This window comes from Haliotis cracherodii, unplaced genomic scaffold (genome assembly GCF_022045235.1).
Source record: "Haliotis cracherodii isolate W230 unplaced genomic scaffold, xgHalCrac1.p SCAF_18, whole genome shotgun sequence".
NCBI lineage: Eukaryota > Metazoa > Mollusca > Gastropoda > Lepetellida > Haliotidae > Haliotis > Haliotis cracherodii.
This window is the reverse complement of record NW_027266273.1, coordinates 14,410,241-14,430,195: the sequence shown is the minus strand read 5'-3', so window position 1 is coordinate 14,430,195 and position 19,955 is coordinate 14,410,241. Positions and strand designations below refer to the sequence as shown.

General features: G+C 40.4%; 1 protein-coding gene across 1 annotated transcript; it reads left to right on the top strand.

The window, feature by feature from the left end:
• Positions 1-2,231: 2,231 nt before the first annotated feature.
• On the top strand, positions 2,232-18,143 carry LOC139465802 (DNA primase small subunit-like). Its single transcript, XM_071247725.1, has 13 exons — positions 2,232-2,369; positions 3,821-3,978; positions 5,026-5,132; positions 7,413-7,486; positions 9,174-9,310; positions 10,628-10,686; positions 11,459-11,571; positions 12,437-12,537; positions 13,740-13,878; positions 14,323-14,392; positions 15,801-15,865; positions 16,935-17,033; positions 17,471-18,143. The coding sequence occupies exons 1-13, from the start codon at positions 2,255-2,257 to the stop codon at positions 17,488-17,490; spliced, it is 1,257 nt and encodes a 418-aa protein (XP_071103826.1). The 5' UTR covers positions 2,232-2,254; the 3' UTR covers positions 17,491-18,143.
• The last annotated feature ends 1,812 nt before the right edge of the window (positions 18,144-19,955 follow it).

The window sequence follows — 19,955 nt, the reverse complement described above, 5'->3', positions numbered from 1 at the left end:
CTCTCTGTAGGGCTTCGATGACAGGACGTAGAGGATATATATGCAAATGGTAATAGTTTTTCAAGTTTTAGGATATGTTTTCATGAAGGTTAAATATTTCATGATGACTGTTGTGTTATCGAAATGTGTAGACTAATCCAAAATGAAACAGATGAAAAACACATAAATGGACTGTAAAAGATGTTACTGTATGACAGAGGTACTCGGCTGGCCACAAGGAACCCTGGGTAGAAGAGTGATTGGCTTCACACAACGAGGGCATATTGTTATATAAGGCAGTTTAATTTATTATTAAACATTGAGCTAACTCAATTGTAACTTACATTGTTTCTGTTGAGATTCAGTAGAAGTTCATTGCATGGACAATGGGTGGCTGTAAAGAATGTAGTACTATTTAATTGAAGCAGTGGTGTGGAAGTTATTATATCTAGATGCTTGAATTATCTGTAAACTTCCGGAATAGCATGGAGGGATGTCAAGCATGTCAGAAACGTGGAATATTCTGTGATGCTCTAGTGAAACTGGACTGGTCTAGCACTGTGTGGAAAGTGATGGAAGCGAAATAAGTGGAGTGGGCACGTGCCTGTCTCATCTCACATTACATCAAGACCATCTTTCATGTGAATATCACTTTTCACCCTATGTTCAGCCTAGACCTATCTCCGAGGTGATTATTATTCTTGTCATTACCATTTCCACTGTTTTCGCATTTTATACAGTCATTGAATATTGTACTACCACTCTATCGCGTACTGCCATTGTAATTGCTGTGCAGTAATTTGTATAGATTTGTAAACTTCATTTATTTTCTAATCTAGGCTTTGATAAACACTGGCTTCTAATCTAATCAAACTGGCAATAAGTATGTTTTAACTCAGCCTCAAGAAATAAACAGCTTTCTCTTCAATTTGACTATATTAATAAACAAGACTGAAGCCAGTTTTCTCTGTGCAACTCTTGCATTATTGGCTAGACTGTATGGATCGCTATTGTTTTGGTTTGATAACTGAAGCGGGCATGTGATGACACACTCAGAACATATTTCATGCATGATTTATGAACACATAGATCCGTCGATGTAGTGTCCCTTTAAGACTAAATGTTGTTGATTGATCCAGATAGATAAAAAAAAAATGCAGTAGTAAAACTATCTTTGAAGTTGGACACACCAGATTCAATATAGCCAGGAGAGTTAAACTGTCTTGTCTCACATAAATCAGTCTCAAAATATAGCAGGCCTCCATCAAGAACATCTTGACCTAATAAATCGGAATGCTGGCATAGAAAAAAACAACTAACAAACTTTTTTTAAGAATAAGTTTTTAAGAGCGCCCAAGAAAATAAGGATTTTCTTTGGTGCATATGTAATCTCTAGTAGCCTAATCATTTAACTCTACTATAAAGTAAGATGTATACATGAAAATATCATACTTCTCTTCAGAGGTTTTAATACATTCAAATGAGTTTTAAATATCAACACTTTTTCTGGGCAAATCAAAAGAAGTTCTTATTCCAGGTTAGTAGGTAGGCTATAAATATATGACTTAGATATCCTTAGCACTGGGATGAAAACAATTTTTACTTTATAACCTAAATAAATGTTTTCAACTTGGTTTATTAAAATTTTAATAAGTTACATACGGAGTGGTATGTGGTGATAAGTGTTCCTTTGTTTGAAAATAATTTTCACAGCGGTACAAAGGATCAAATCTTACATATATTGAAACTGAACAACAGTCGTGACAGAGTTCATTCCCCTTGACATGCTTACCAACAGAGAAAGATTCACGTAAACAAATACAATCAAAAGGTATTTCAATTAACTCATGATGGCAATCGGAAGGTACAAAAACTAGCTACCACTTACAAAATCACCATTTGAGAATGTGATTGTGATAATGCCAAGAAACACAATCTTGTCCAAACCCGGAAATGTGGGAGGGGAGTTTACCGAACTCTCAACAGCCTTTCACGATTTTAACATTGGTTTTGGCATAGCGAAGCCTAATGAATATGTCTGTAAGGAAATTTAAAATATTGCCGCACGTGAAATGTTACGACAACTTAAGATTACCTAGAAATGATTTGACGGACTTTAATCAAACTATGATGGTTTGATTTCAATTATTGTAGTTTTATAATGTCCATCTAATGCTTTAAATGTCAATAACGCATCAAACGGAAGTTTGCCGTAAACTGACGATTTGGCGGGAGATTTCGTACCGCTAAAGAAACCTGTTTGTAAACAACAACGATGGGAGATATCAAACACAATTATGATCCTGCTTCGTTGCCTGATCTGCTGCCCATGTATTACAAGAGGCTTTTTCCTTACGGTCCTTACTATAGGTGGCTTCATTATGGCGGAGGTACGTTTGACCTTTCGAAAATGACATTTTCAACTTCAGTTGATCAAAAATATGAGCAATATTGGCAGTCGACATGTGTCTGCTCTCTGCATGCTGGTGTAGCGGCCATCCATATAAGGGTGCTGCCGTACTGAGGCTTATTTTGCTCAAATTTAATATGAACGTCCTCAGTAGGTAATGTAGCGGCCGTTAAATTTCCGAGTCCCTGAGTGGGATTCGAACCATACCCTGCAATAGCAATCGGCTGTACTAAAGTGCTACGCTTATGATTCTTTTAATTTTTAACATTTTGTAAAAGTACTCAATTTTGGAATATATTACTCCTGATAAAACAATAATTTCAGGTACAGTTTCTTTCAACCGTTCGTCAAAATTCTTTGAAGTTGTATCATTGGGTACTTTTGAGCTGAATCACCGGTAGATTGGAGAAAACATCCGTACAGCTGATTGATATTTCCGGCTTAGTTTACAGCAACCACGGTCAGATTATCGCTATTGACGCCTTGAAACAAACTTTAGTTGACAGGGAATGGAGTTATATATCATATATGCTATACTTTGACTCGTTAAAAGTCACATTTATTGTTGTTTGACCTATCTGTCAACAAAGTTTTCACGATCGGGAGCGGGTGAGCGTTGACAGTGACTTGTGTATTCAAATAAAATATTTTTTCAAAGCTAGGCCTAACAAAGCTTCACAAGTCAGCAGTGGAGCTAATTCCCATTACAAATTCAAAGAAATGTAGTTAACTTTCCGACATTTAATTTCCAAGAAGCGTGTGCCATATATGGAAGTGTTACAGCGATTTATCAATAAAAGCAAGCCTGGTGCTCATTGTTTACCCGCCTGTCATTGAAGTGTATTAATCCTATTGGTTGAATGGTGTAACTGTATGCAAAAAAGATTGCCAGTCTGGGACACTAGCAAAATATTAGCCAATGAAATATCATAACAATAAACATGATCACATGATTACATTCTCGTGAAACTTGGCCCAGTTCATTATGTTGTGCTCTGCTTGCCCGGAATCTAAACCTTACTTGGGGGGCGGTCGAGTAGTCTAGTGGTTAAAGCGTTAGTGCGTCACGCCGAAGACCCGCGTTCGATTCCCGACATGGGCAAAATGTATGAAGCCCATTTCTGGTGTCCCCCGCTGTGATATTGCTGGAATATTACTAAAAGCGGCGTAAAACCATACTCACTCACTCACTCACTAAACCTTACTTGGCAATGGCATTTTTTAACTCCTGCAGTCAGATGATTTGTTCTCTTGAATTTGAAGGGGGTGGGAGGGTCATCTACTGATGACTCTTGTTGAATGCTTGTAAAGCATGCAGAAAGCTCAAGCTGCATGAAATATAGTCAAGAAATGAATGACAAAATATATATCGCCTCTGGTGTAGTGATGTAGCCATGCTAATTTTATTTTTCCGTCACATTTATGTTGCAGTGCCCAAACACTACTTCACACATCGAGAGTTCTCCTTCACTCTGAAAGATGATGTGTATATTCGGTACCAGTCGTTCTCAGATCAGCAGGAGCTGGAAAAAGAGATTCAGAAGCGATGTCCATACAAGATTGATATTGGAGCTATTTTCTCTCACAGGGTAAGTTGTGACATGGCCAATCTGTGTACCACTGTTTATTAATCTTGTTACAGGGCCTTGTCAGATGTCTTTCTTAAAACTTACCACGATAGTGAAGGATACTGCTATGTTACTGTGGGTGTGAAGTTTGTTTGTTTTGTTTGTTGTTTAACACCACACTCAACAATATTCCGGTTATATGACGGCGGACAGTCCAGTGATTTACATTATGAGCATCGGTCCACACGATTGGGATCAATGACATGAATCAACAAAGTCAGCAAGCCTGACCACCCTATCCTGTTAGTCGCCTTTCGGCAAGCATGGGTTGCTGAAGACCTATTCTACCCAGGATCTTCACGGGTCTAAGTGTGTGTAGAGAGAAGGTGAGATTGTAGGTGAGATAACCGTAAGTCTGAAAATTATGACAGAATTAGGTGAGTCTATTTACCATGTTTGCAAGTTACATGTAAAGCAATCTTATTCAAATCACATAAGTGCAGATATATAACTCCAATATGAGACCTCCCCACAAGACCCATAAAGATCCAGGTTAGAATTGGTCTTCAACAACTCGTGCTTGCCATAAGAGGCGACTAACAGGATAGGGTGGTCAGGTTAGCTGACTTGGTTGATGCTTGTCATCATGTCCCAATTGCTCGGATCGATGCTCATAATGTCAATCACTGGATTGTCTGTCCAGATTTGATTATTTACGGACTGCCATCATATAGCTATATGTGGCATTAAACAACAAACAAACAGACAAACCTCCCTGCACGGAGATCTGAGGAACCCTCAAAGAAATTTGCATTAATTTCTTCATCATGTTCATCACCTCAATTCAGAAATTTCCATCTTATGAAAGAAAACCACCACCTAACACAAATACACCCTCAATAGTATACCCTGGGGATGTCATCATTTGTTGTAATATCAAGGTATCGGCAATTTTATTTTGTTGATACTAAATTAGTAATGTTTCATATTTCGACTGCGAAATTTCTCCATGTCAATGTTAACTTGCCCTTTAAGCATGTTAAACCTGGAGTGCTGTGACTATTGCAGCCCAAGGAACACAAGACTGTGAAGGCAGCCTCCTTCCAGGCCCAGGAGAAGGAGCTGGTGTTTGACATCGACATGACAGACTACGATGACGTCCGCAACTGCTGCTCGTGAGTACACCAGGCCAAGACAGAGGCTGTCCTCATGTTTCAGGAACAAATAGGGTTACTAATATTTATTAAGGTGAGCTTATGACATATCAAGGCATCCATTGTCCGTCCATCAACAATTTATTCGAACAACTTCTTCTTCTGAACCATTGATTGGAAATAAACGAAATTTGACTGGAAGCATCCCCAGGTGGTGGGGATTCAAAATTGTACAAATTGAGGGTCTGACACCCCAAGGGGCTGAGGGTCGGGGCCAAATAGGGGTAATTTGGCTATATTGCTTTAAGTGACTTCTTCTATGGAACTAAGAGAGAGATATCAACCATATTTGGTTGGAAGCATTCTCCGGTGGTGAGTATTCAAAATTGTACAAATTGAGGGGCTGACCTCCCAAGGGGCTGAGGGGCAGAGCCAAATAGGGGTAATTTGACTGCATTGCTTTAAACGACTTCTCTGAAAGTAAGAGATAGATATCAACCATATTTAGTTGGAAGCATTCTCTGGTGGTGAGGATTTAAAATTGTACAAATGGTGGGGCTGACCCCCTGAGGGGCGGATCCAAATAGGAGTAATTTAGCATTATTACTTTTTATGACTTCCTCTCTCGAACAATGAGATAGTTATCAACTATATTTGGTTGGAAGCATTCTCCAATGGTGGGGATTCAAATTGTAGAAATGGAGAGGCTGAACCCTACCCCCCCCCCCCCAGCTCTAAAACGGTAATTTGGCAATATTGCTTTAAATTACTTTTTATAAGGAACTAAGAGATGGACATCAACCATATTTGGTTGGAAGTATTCTCAGGTGGAATTCACAATTGTACAGGGTGTACAGTGGCTGATGGTCGGGGTCAAAAAGAGTTTATAACTTGGACACAGTTAAGATCCCCACTGCATAACCATATGTACAATTGAGAGTATAATGAGAGGAATGCACATATGCTACCAGGACAAGCACTTCTGTTCATCTGTCCGGCACTCCCAAAGGAGTTAGAACCTTAACCATAACATGCAAACCAATATTATCCCCACCCTGTAATAAACAGATACATTGTATACATTTGTTTGTTATGAAGAGAATAATACCTTTAATATGATTTATCCTTGATCATAACATGGAAACAGTCAGATCTTTATGCTACATATGTATCTAAAGAAATACATGTTCATGCCGTCAGATTTGCTATCCACCCATTTTAAATGCTGACAGAGTCAAAATTAAGAAATATTTGCAGTATTATAAACATGTACAATGCAAATGTATATTTTGTCATGATTGCGTAAATATCCAGGTGAGTGATACGGGCCCTATAGGCCTCTAGTTTTTTATGAGTTGCAGGTCAATCTTTTATCTTAAAAAAAGAGGCAGAAAATATTGAGCAGGTGCCCATTCATAGATCCTCTGTTACTATGTAATGTATTGACTGTTTATGATTCATACCATGTCAGTGAAAGTGTTTTATCATATGAACAAAGTTTCAGATTGGTCCATTTTCTGGGACATTGACGTGATTGTCATCCAAATTGTCCTTAAAATCTTTTCCATTTGGTAATTATCTAAAATTTGTCCTATGAAAAGCTGAGGTCAAGAAGAAGGACACGAAACCTGTTGGTTGTATAGTAAACTACGGTTATAACCAACTCAAAAGGGACCCTGATTTTTATTTTGTTATAGAATCTTGAAGATGTTTGATTGTGTATAGAACCTTGAACATGTTGGTTGTGTATAGAACCTTGATCCTGTTGGTTGTATATAGAACCTTGATCCTGTTGGTTGTGTATAGAACCTTGATGCTGTTGGTTGTATTTTAGAAATAAACGACGTGTGGGAACTGTTTAAGCTTTAAGAACATTTACCTGTTTGTAAATAATGATGACTCTCTGAATACAATGTGACCTCAGCAATGTTCATTTTATGTAGTGGGGTGTGTGTTAAGTTTGGTGTTCTCACAATTTTCACGTCGATTATCTGCACAGTTCTCTGAATCCGGATAGCTGTATCTCGCCTACTTTGGGTGCGATTTTTTGGCCATAGCATATATCTGCTTGGCCCTCATCTGTGAGGAACATCTTGCTAGACACTTCCCTCTCAAAAATAATGTCGTCCAGTTTACGACTTCATCAAGTTGTGAGTGCATGTTTGAATCTCCAGAAATGACGTCATGACAGAACAATGTTTTATCGTGAAATATACCACACTTCATTCTTCATTGTTCTTTGCGATTTATAGCTCAGCTATCTTATACGTATATAGATTTAGAAATGTGGTTGTGTTGCAGGGGTGCAGAGATCTGTGACAAGTGTTGGCCTCTCATGATCATCGCTGTGAAGATCCTGGACGCAGCCCTCAGAGGTAGCCATGTCCCATATATCAATGGCTTCTGCGTACATGATTTCTATGCTTTGCCTCTTTTTCACAAAGCTCCAGATAACTTTTTGAGCAATTGAGTTTTTATTCTACCGTTTCTGTTTTAATTGAGTTTTTAAATTTTTCATTGGGTAGCCAATATTTTTCCACACATCGATTCATCACTCTATTTTGTTGTTTTCTTCATGAGAGTGAATATTTTAAGATTTGAAAAAAATTAAATAGTCTTTTAGATGTCTATAACCATGATAACTGTTCTAAATATATAGGCTTGACTCTGAAAGTAAATTAGCTTGTAATTGTGTTTCGGAAGTTAGCTGCTTTGTCTTCATTGGGTATTTTGGCGTGCTGTTTTTATAATTTGAGTTTTTCATTTAATGCATGCGTTTCTGTACGCAAGTTAATTGAAAGTAATTGGGTTTTGAATATTTTGGGGGGGTATTTTATGCAAAAACATTGCTTTTCTGTAGCTGTTTTCACTCTTCTGTGAATGAAGTAGCATCAGTTTGTCATTTCTTCAAGAGTTGTCTTTTATTTGATAATATTATCATTAGCTCTGTGAAGTGGGTCTGCATTGACATTTTGAGCGCAGTCAGTAATTTTTCTAATGGTTACCTAACAAAGACTCTTAACTTTACACATTAGTCTGCCGTGAACATCTTCCAATTGACGATGGGCAATTCTTTTGTCACACTTCATGAAAGGGTCAAGGTCACAAGAACTAAAAAACATATCGAAGTAGATGCCTTCTCATTGTTGGTGCCCTGCTTGAGGTTTTGGTCAAAAGTGAAGGGCATTTAGGTTTTGTAATCATGGTAATGTCATTGTTTGTTCTGAGGTATGCTTTCCTCCACAGGAACTTGTCTATTTTTTACACATGTCGTAACAAATCTTACATTACATGACAATTACATTTATGTCGAGGGTCAAGGTCACGTTCAATAAAACATTGTAAAAGGTAATTGTATCATACTTTAAATTTAATATTGTGTAATTCACTGTAAAGATTATTGATACCAGAAGATATCCTACAATATATCTGATATATCACATATATCACCTAATGAATTCTTTGGCACATGCTATGAGATGGTCAAAGGTGAAGGTCATGAGATAGAGGAATCTCACTTAAAAGTTTGTGGTTACACCTTATTCATACACTTGTCATTAAACTTGGTATATACATTCTTTAAGATGGGGACAGGCTTTGAAAAAGTTTAGGTCAAAGGGCAAGGCCAGCATTCAAGTTTTTATGGAAATTGTTTCTTTGTCATTTTCTGAAATGTGGTTACCTTTTCATGCATAAAACTACATGTATCTTTATTCTTAAACGAATCGTACTACTTGAAATGTTTGTGGCATGTATGTCAAAGGTCAAGGTCATCTTTGAGGTTTGTTTGACCTTGACCTTTGACATACATGTTAGAAGAACCCCCTGGCGGTGTATGCTGGTCGATGCTCAATTAATTGATTTGGTGGTCAAACCTGGTCACATAGATGACTGTGTGCTCGTACCCTGACAGTGCAAATTGTTGCTCACAATAATAATCACGGCATTGCCTGGTCCAAGCTTGTTAACAAGCCACACTGGTATAGCTGTAATATCGTGAGTGTGGCATTGAACAACATTGAACAACGATCAAACTAACTTTGAAATATTCTTCTTCTCCAGATGACTTTGGGTATGAGCACCTGTTATGGGTGTACTCTGGGCGACGAGGCATCCATTGCTGGGTGTGTGACGAGGGAGCACGCAAACTCTCACAGGCAGCCAGATCCGCCATTGCCGAGTACCTCAGTGTTGTCAAGGTAACGTGCAGAGACACACGTCACATTTTGTTTAGTTGACCTGTCATGTGTCATCTACCTGTCTGCAATATTTCAGACAGACCAGCAACACAAGTCTTGGAATGGCATATAGAAGGGATACCCATGAGGGAGAATTTGTGGATGTCAACTTTTTTATTTTAAGGAACACAACATTTCGGAGTAAATGCTTCTCCTTCATCAGGTGAAATGATGGAGCTGTAAACCTATACCTCCAAAACTTTGTGTTCCTCTAAATAAAGAAGTTGACATCCAAATTTCTCTCCCTTAGACCGACAACTATTCACTGAATCTGAAACAGCATGAAATCAAGGGATCCTTCTCATTTGCCTAAACTTAAAGATTAAAAATCTAATTAGAAAAAAACAACCGAAAAAATAATCTAGGGAATCCATAGATTCAAATAATTTTGGCGCTAACCTCAAGGACCTGAAACCTCCTCAATTCCACTCTGATCCAACCTCTCAATCCATCTGTCTTGTACAGGCTTGTGATTCAATATTTACAATTGCATGTTTATATTTTTAATGACTGTTGTTCTATGTTCTGTTTATCAAGTTCATACAAAGAGTATCAATTTAACACAACATAGATGTAAATAAATAATGCTCAATCATAGTGTCTTCCTTTTTTTCACGAGTAAAGCTTTTATGATAGATTTAGAAGATCATTTTAGTCCCATCTTCCCGAGGCAAGAGAGTTAACTGACTATAAAAGTCCAGTTTCAACCCTTGCCGAACTAGGCTGCAATGATGGAGTTATATTTGGCTGGACTTACAAGTCTATGCATAGTCCAATCAAAATCGCTAATCGAACATTACATCTGGTTCCTGAACAAAATGGATTTCAAGTGCAGATTTTGGGCGACTGCGGGATTTGCAAAGCATGTGTACTGCCAACTGGGTGTCAGCAGGTATTTTGTAAATTGTTTCATGCTTTTAATCAAGGAGCTCATGTGATTTGATGAATTTTGCGGGGTAAGTCCTGTTTTATTACAATATAGATCTTGATTATTCAGCTGATCGTCTTGACTGGACGCCACCATTTTGTTTGAAGCAAATGCAAGTGATATTAAAGATGGAATCCGATTGGTCAATAGGAGGAACATAGAAGGGACATAACTGGTAATAGTCACAGGAAATCCGGCCTAGTTCGGCAAGGGTGGAAACTGGACTTTTATAGTCTGTTAAAGCCCTTGCCTCAGGAAAATCCTACTAGTATGGCTGAATGTAAGACCTGGACATCGTGAACGCTGTCTGCATCATGTGATTGTAGGTAACACCTTCCTCTGTTATTTAGGGTGGAGAAAATCAAACCAAGAAGGTGACAGTTGATGAACGGATGCATCCTTCTGTGAAGTGAGTAAATCATACATTGCTGTCTGCATTTAAGTGCTGACCTAGCTCCAGCAAAGTGTTTGTTTGTTTGTTTGTTTGTTGTGTAACGCCACAGGCAGCAGGGGTTGATTTAACTGCTGGCCCGTTGGCCTGTGTGGTCAGTTAAAATTAACAAGGGCTTGCTGAAGCGTAACGTGGATGGCCCATCTGGCTGGTCAAAATCTGTCGTCATGTATGTTTAGTTTTTTTAATTGGATACTGCTCATGAATCATGTAATTTCGATAAAGAAAATATTTGGGGGGAGTGAGGTCTTGTGAATGCTTAGCTCAAAGAAAGATGTACGTTGATCATCTCAGTAGCTTGACAACCAGTCGCCATTTTGTAATGTTGTGTACAACATCTTTATTTGCTCATAAATCACCACAAAATGAGGCAAATTGAAGCATCGATTTAATCTCAGAGTGCTAGAAAAGGCGTTTCAGGGGTGAGGAAACTTCACGACCTCCACCCTTAAGTTGTAGGCAAGTTAGTTTGGAGAAGGGCCAGTAACTTTAAAAAGAAGCAAGCCAAATTTGTTGTTAAATCTACCCCCAGGGTGCTTGTAAATAATGAAGTCTGGACCAAACAAACCAGTGATTGATAGAATGAGCAACAATTGACATCGTCCGGGTTACAAAGCCATGCAATCAACCAAGTCACTGAGCTAGACCACTCCATCCCATTAGTAGATTCTTATGACAAGCATGAGTTAAAGGGGATCTTTTCTCAGTAACGGCTTTGTTATTGTTCCAGGCGTGCCCTGACAATCATTGAGAAGCACTTTGTGGACTACGCATGCCAAAGCCAAGACTTCCTTGACACAGAGGAGAGATGGGACAAGGTCTTGTCTCTCGTCCCCGACGCAGGTCAGGTCAAAGTGTGGTGTAACAGTAAACCAGTCTGTGACTTTAGCTTCTAGTCCGTTGCCCAAGTCTAGTAAAATGTCTCTCGGTCAAGTAAGCTATGCTCATGATAGTCCATACATTAACACTAATATTTACTGGTTAGGTTAGGATCAAGCCAGTGGACAGGTTCGGGCCAGTAGACAGGTTCAGGCTAGTAGACAGGTTCAGGCCAGTAGACAGGTTCGGGCCAGTAGACAGGTTCAGGCTAGTAGACAGGTTCGGGCCAGTAGACAGGTTCGGGCCAGTACACAGGTTCAGGCTAGTAGACAGGTTCAGGCTAGTAGTGAGGTTCGGGCTAGTAGACATGTTCCAGCCAGAAGACATGTTCGGGCTTGTAGATAAGTTCAAGCCAGTAGACAGGTTCAGGCTAGTAGACAGGTTCGGGCCAGTGGACAGGTTCGGTCCAGTAGACAGGTTCGGGCCAGTAGACAGGCTCAGGCTAGTAGCCAGGTTCGGGCTAGTAGACAGGTTCGGGCTGGTAGACAAGTTCGAGCCAGAAGACATGTTCGGGCTAGTAGATAAGTTCAAGCCAGAAGACAGTTTCGGGCTAGTAGACAGGTTCGGGCCAGTAGACAGGTTCAGTCTAGTAGACAGGTTGGGGCAAGTAGACTTACTGTTAATACTGCTGATCACTGTATATAAGGACTCCTTTCCACCAAATTAATACAAATCATATTCTGATAAAAGATTTGTCTGCCAATCCCTGACTAAATTTACCCTTCAGTCAGCAGGATTATGTGTGCCACAATTTCACAGATTTGAAAACATTTTTCTTTTTAGGGGGCCTCCTGAATATTACAGTTACAATATATTTGTTGTATTTTAGAGTTCCGTGAGCAACTGAGAGAAGATTTTAAGAATTCTGGGACCAACTCGGCCAATCGGTGGTCAATCCTGGTCAGACGGGTGGAGGAGTCGCTCAGTGTGGTGAGATTTGAGATCTGTCTGGTAGAATGTCATACCGGAACTGACTTGAGTGTGAAAAGACTTGACTTCTTACTCCATATTCCATTGCCACCAATTCCAAATAAACTTCAAGATATCAACAAGGAGTTATCTTCACCTGTTCAGAGGCGGATATTCGATAGTCTATTGTCAGTACAAATTCCTAAATTGGAATTAAAAATTTCCTAATTCATTGTAACCAAGGACAACTAATGTTATGGGTTTGTATTGGTGACTTGTATTTCACTGAGAACAGGGTCAATAACGAGGAAGAAGTTTCTAATGCTTAGTTTTACACTATTACAGTGAATGCAATGTTAAGCTCCTCTTTATTAGAGAAAATAGTAACTCAAACAAAAATCCCAATTTTTTAAAAAACATTATTATATTTCCCAATTTGCCTACAAGGGCATTTAGTTTGGAATCCTAGATAAATTCCTCATCAAACACTTCATGATGTACTGTGGAGGACCTTCAAAATTGTCTTCTATATGAGAAAAGCACCTGAACATTTTATGCCGTGAGTGAGGAAGTATGGTTTTACGCCGCTTTTAGCAGTATTCCAGCAAAATCACGGTGGCAGGCACCAGAAATGGGCTTCACACATTGTACCCATGTCGGGAATCAAACCCTGGTCTTCGGCATGATGAGCGAATGCTTTAACTACTAGGCCACCCGACCGCCCCTTTATGCCATAAAGGAAACTATCAAGGATTAGAAATTTCTACTCAGCCAAAGGGGGGCACGGTTGGGCCAGTTGTCTAAGGCGCTGCAATTTTCTGTGTTCTCAGAGTCCCTTGGGCACGCCAGAAACCTATGATTGTGGGTTCGAATTCTGGTTCGCCCCGATTATGTTTCTAGATTTGTCCTCACCATACCCGTGCTCGTGGGTTTCACCGAAGTGGTAAATGTCTGGGACCTGCATCACTTGGGGCTCTCCTCCCACATTAAGCTGACACGCCGCGATATAACTAGAATACTGTTAAAAGCGGCGTTAAACCCAACTGAGTCACTCACTACTCAGCCAAAGCATTCCAATAACAATGGCAGATAGTACTCTATTGCTGTACACAGTAGACAGGGTGAACTGGAGCATCTTGAGACTGTCACGCTGGGTCAGACATATGCGTTGATGCAGTTTCTACAGCTGCCTCTGGTGACAAGTGTCATCCCGTTTGTTTCAGGAGAAATACAGGAACAAGAAGCTTCGATTTCTGAAGGAGGAGATATTGCTACAATATTGTTACCCCCGACTTGATGTGAACGTCAGCAAAGGGGTGAACCATCTTCTCAAGAGTCCATTCTGTGTTCATCCTAAAACAGGTACATGTGCCCAGTATGCCACGGGCCAGGGGCGATATTGTCATGTGTAGGGGTGAGATTGTCATGGGCAAGGGGGTGAGATTGTCATGGGCAAGGGGAGGAGATCGTCATGGGCAAGGGGATGAGATTGTCATGGGATAGGGGGTGAGTTTGTCATGTGCCTAGGGGTGAGCTTGTATAGCAGTCATAGTCAAGGGTACAGACTGACATAGAGGGGTGAGATTGTCAGCTACTTGTCACCATGGTAACTCATTCACCTCAAGAAAGGGCTTGATATAGACCCCAAATACTGAGAAATAATCCACATGTCATCATCCTATGAACTTTAGTATCCTCCTCAATATTACATCAATACTCATCACCTGCTTGCCGAGTCTGAGCTGTGCCAGGATAGACAATATAACACAGGTACAGGACATGTAATGTAGACTCCCATCACTTCAGGTCGAGTCTGTGTCCCGATGGATCCTGCCCTGATAGACAAGTTCAGTCCGTTTGCTGTCCCCACAATCAGGTAACCAGTCAGTTGAACAAGTGGTGTGTGTTTAGTTTGACTTTTGAAAGAACAAATCAAGTATTTGGTTGGTTTGGTTGGTTTGTTGGTTTACGCTGCACTCAGCAATATTCCAGCTATATGATGGCGGTCTGTAAGTAATGGAGACTGGACCAGACAATCCAGTGATTGATATTATAAGCATCAATCCACGCAATTGGGATCGATGACATGCATCAACCAAGTCATGATCTCGTAAGTTGCCTCTTACGACAAGCATAGTCGCCTTTTAAGGCAAGCATGGGTTGCTGAAGAGCTGATCAGGGGTCATCAAGTATTTGGCGAAAGATTGTCAATTCCCAAAAGTCGCCTGCTGAGGTTCAGATTGCCAGAGGGTCTGTCCACAGCAAGAAGACAAATGACCCTCCTGTGAGGAATAGAGGTACACCAGTGCCCTTGCAGTGATTGGTCACTGGACCTGAAGGTACAGGTCCGCTTATGACGTATAACAAGTGGGTGTCCAGCGACAGCTGTGGATCCCAAGGGGCTGCGTTGATACTTGTGTATCAATCTGTAGAACCAGACAGGTGACAGATCACTGCACCTGAGGGTAGAGGTCACTTGACCTGATATACATGATTGTTAACTCGACCTGAAGGTACAGGTGCCCTTGACCCCATACAGGTGATGGGTCATTGGACCTGAAGGTACAGGTGCCCTTGACCCCATACAGGTGATGGGTCACTTGACCTGAAGGTACAGGTGCCCTTGACCCCATACAGGTGATGGGTCACTTGACCTGAAGGTACAGGTGCCCTTGACCCCATACAGGTGATGGGTCACTTGACCTGAGCGTACAGGTTCCCTTGACCCCATACAAGTGATGGGTCATTTGACCTGAAGGTACAGGTGCCCTTGACCCCCATACAGGTAGATGTCTCTTTATTTGTGTTGTGAGTTTTTTGTTTTTGTCGAGATCAAAATTTCGAAATCAGGACTCCATTTCACAAAGCCATCTTCGTACTACGACGATCGTAACTCCAATACTTAAACATAGACCTACAACAATCGTAGGGCTAAGAACACTTTGTGAAAGAAGGACCTGTGAGTAAAGATATGAATCAGGAAAAGCTGATACGACCTGTAGTGGGCTTGTCAGACCTTCTCATAGAGAATTCCTGAAGGAAGCTCATGAAATAACTGGGTGGTCCTTCACTTTTTTTAGTTGTATAGATCTGATTGTGAATAGATTGAAATGTTACATGAGTGTTTTCAGTGCCTTTCCAAACACTTGGTAGTGACTTGTATGCCCACTGATTGAAAGGAAACTGGTAACTGTCAGTTACAGGAACATCTGACATGATGAGGCTGCCAAGCGATGTCAAGGTTCAACCTTGGCCAGTTACACATATTCTGTTGCACATTTCAGTGGTCTCCTCGAGGAGCTGAACAAGACAGAGGCTGTGACAACAGAAACAGGCAAAAAACAGAAAGGTACTTCCTTGCTTAACCTATAATTTAGGTTATGTGATTTTTTTGTAACGTATTAAGAAAAGATTCTTTTCTCAAAGGGACATGGGGGCACAGGTGGCCCAGTCGCCTAAGGCACTCCAATTAGTTGTACAGAGTTGTGTACCTTGGGCATACCAGAAACCTAAGATTGTGGGTTTGAATCCTAGTTTCTAGGTTTGCCAGCACCAAACCTTTTGGATTTCACCAAAGTGGTAAACGTCTAAGACCTGCATCACTTCAGTGGGTTTCACCAAAGTGGTAAACGTCTAAGACTGTATCACTTCAGTGGGTTTCACCAAAGTGGTAAATGTCTAAGACTGCATCACTTCAGTGAGTTTCACCAAAGTGGTAAACGTCTAAGACTGCATCACTTCAGTGGGTTTCACCAAAGTGGTAAACGTCTAAGACTTTATCACTTCCGTGTGTTTCACCAAAGTGGTAAACGTCTAAGACCTGCATCACTTCAGTGGGTTTCACCAAAGTGATAAATGTCTAAGACTGCATCACTTCAGTGGGTTTCACCAAAGTGGTAAACGTCTAAGACTGCATCACTTCAGTGGGTTTCACCAAAGTGGTAAACGTCTAAGACTGCATCACTTCAGTGGGTTTCACCAAAGTGGTAAACGTCTAAGACCTGCATCACTTCAGTGGGTTTCACCAAAGTGGTAAACGTCTAAGACTGTATCACTTCAGTGGGTTTTACCAAAGTGGTAAACGTCTAAGACTGTATCACTTCAGTGGGTTTCACCAAAGTGGTAAACGTCTAAGACTGTATCACTTCAGTGGGTTTCACCATAGTGGTAAACGTCTAAGACCTGCATCACTTCAGTGGGTTTCACCAAAGTGGTAAACGTCTAGGACCTGCATCACTTCAGGCTCCTATATTTAGCTGAAATGCTGTGATATAACTGGATTATTGTTAAAAGCGACGTTAAGCCCAATTCACTCACTCACTCACTACAAACAAGCACTGACAGTTTCGAGCTTCAGTCCCTTAAAATCAAACAGAATGAGGTAAAGATCCTCCTAAGATTAGGTGACTTATTTCCAGACTACAAGAGAACCAGCCTGGGTCCGACCATCGACATCTTTGATGTGTTTGTGAAGAAGATGGAGGCAGGGTGGCGGGGCTCCTTACAGGAACAGAGCGGTAAGCTGGCAATGATGAAGCCATGTACCGACTCCCAATTTACCACAAACAGGCTCTTAATTGAAAATTCGATATATCTTCATGCTACATTTGCAAAGCAAATTTCATTCTTTATATATCTCTTTTAAAATTTGTCAGTGACTGAAATGAATGAAAGTTAAGGGGTTCTATATATAATCATTGTTGAAGAAATCCGACATCTTTGGGGGTCACCCTTAATATACTGAACTGCAAAAGAAACGTCACATAAAAGATTGTGTAAAATCATACTCATTCATTCACTACTACTTATTGTATTTGTATATCAGCCTTTTTCAGCCAGTATATTGCTGGTACCCCCCTCCCACTTTGTGTCTATTGTCTCACCTTGTATTTGTTAACGAGTTGTAGGATTATCAGCTTGGAATGTTTATTGACTTGTTTTTGTTTATTTTCAGACATTAAGAAGGAATTTTGAAGAAGCAAATGGTTACATCTGTGTTGAAGATGTGTATCGAGATCAGGAAGCAGTTGTATATAGGAGCTGATTTGTATGATGTTGTACAGATAGTGCTACTTGGTGTCACACTTGTACATCGCCATGGAAACACCAATGTCGTTAAAATTACATATTCCATATGAGGTTGTATCAGGTGACCTTTCTAAACAGCCGATCGGCATCAAGGACTCTAACCTCTTGGCACACATGAGTCAAGCATTCAGGGCAGCATATCTGATTTGTGTATCTTGAAAACGAACTAAAAGGACAAATTCTGAATGTAGATAAATAAGGCTGTGTTTTGTACATCCTGTTGTTTCAGATCTATGCCCATTGGGGAGTTCCATTAAAGGAATATTTGTGTTACCGGTACATGTGCATGTGTTTTCATTTGTATCAGCTGGTTAAATAATTAAGCAGGTTCATTTTAGAAAGCTGACATCTGATTGGTTCACCTGACTCAACTTCCTGTCGAGTTGTTCTCAGATCATAAGACATAAGAGTTTATTGCTGTGGGATCTGATTTTGATGAGATTAAATTTAACTATTTGAGGCCTGTTTCTGTAACTGTCAGACGGTTGAATTAATCTTCCCATGATGTTGAGAAGGGGAGGTATATTTTCAATGTATAAATAAACACAGAAAACATACACCGGTTGCCATCATTTCTTTACCCTTCGTTATATCTCTCCCCCCAAAGGGCAGGGATACATTATTTTTGGCTCAGTTCCCATTGGTGTTGGCATTCCCAACCTATTTCAAGCCATAACTTTAAACCTGTTCAATGTTTTTTAAACGAAACTGGACTGGACGTATTGCTCATCTTCTTAACTGGTACATTTTGAAAACTTTGTTTTTTTATATTTTTTTCATTAATGAGGATAGGGTTCGTTTCCATGCCATTACTTGAAAACCTTTCTACATATTTTAACAAAACTTGGCATATATATGCATTGCTCATCAGCTTATTTGGCGCCTTTTGATAATTCAAAATAATTTATTTTTTTCTGTTTCCAACGAAACAATTTCAACTTAGTCTGAAACACAACTGGCAATAACTCTCAAACTAATGAATGTTTTTGCCTGAAACTATACATGTGCAATGACCACTTGCTCAACTACAGACTTTTAGTATTTGGCCCTGCAATTGTCTGTGGGTAGTTGCTTCCCTTTGGTGTGTAAGGATACAATGATCGTGCATTCGAATCCTAAATTAGCCCAGATGATGATACTTGCTGGGTCACCACTGTTCGACATCAGCCTGAATTTCAACAAGACACATAATGGACGTCCTTGATACTATCAGGGTGCTAACTGGGTCAGACTTGCTCCTCCCTGGTGGGTATGCATGGTCCCACTTGCACAGAATGATGCTACCTCTACAAATATTGAAAGTCTATAAGATTGTGAGACCCGTGAAGATCCGGGGTTGAATAGGTCTTCAGCAACCCATGCTTGCAATAATAGGCGACCATCAGGGGGAGGGGGCGGGCAACTAAGTTGTTAATAGAAAGCAGTTATGTTTGAATCAAGTTGGGGACAAGTGTTACTTGAACAAAACTTTTTTGCAATAATAGGCGACCATCAGGGGGAGTGGGCGGGCAACTAAGTTGTTAATAGAAAGCAGTTATGTTTGAATCAAGTTGGGGACAAGTGTTACTTGAACAAAACTTTTACAACCCCCATTTCTGAAGCCTGATGTACACATTTCCAAATATCCCCAGTTTCAACTTCCTTGATGCTGGATTAATGGTGTGCAGGACGTTTATGTAGGTTTTCTTTTTGTTGTTTAATGCCGACCCCCGCAATATTCCAGCTCTGTGATGGTGGCCTGTAAATAATCGTGTATGGACCTGACAATCAAGTGATTCACATCATTAGCATTGATGCACAGCAACTGGGATATGATTACATGCATGAACCAAGTCAGCGAGTCTGACCACCAAATCAATTAGGCAATTCATACAAGGGATAATATATCAGTTTCCACACGACTCTAATTAAAATGGGGGCGGTCGGGTAGCCTAGTGGTTAAAGCGTTCGCTCATCACGCCGAAGACCCGGGTTCGATTCCCAACATAGGTACAATGTGTGAAGCCCTTTTCTGATGTCCCCCGCCGGGATATTGCTGGAAGATTGCTAAAAAGCGGCGTAAAACCATACTCACTCTAATTACAATGTCTTGGCTCACACTGGTCACAAGACTGGAGATAATCCCTCTTTAATGGGATGAAAGAAAATATTAGCCTATATTTACGTCGTTTATCAACCTATACAAACCACATGAAGCTTGTGAGTTTGTTACCCACGATGTGTCAAGGACTATACCCCTCTGAAACCACATACCAACCTGTCTCACAAATGAAGTCCGAGCGATTGGGTAGCCTAGTGGTTAAAGCATTGGCTCATCACAGCGACGACCCGGGTTCGATTCCCGACATGGG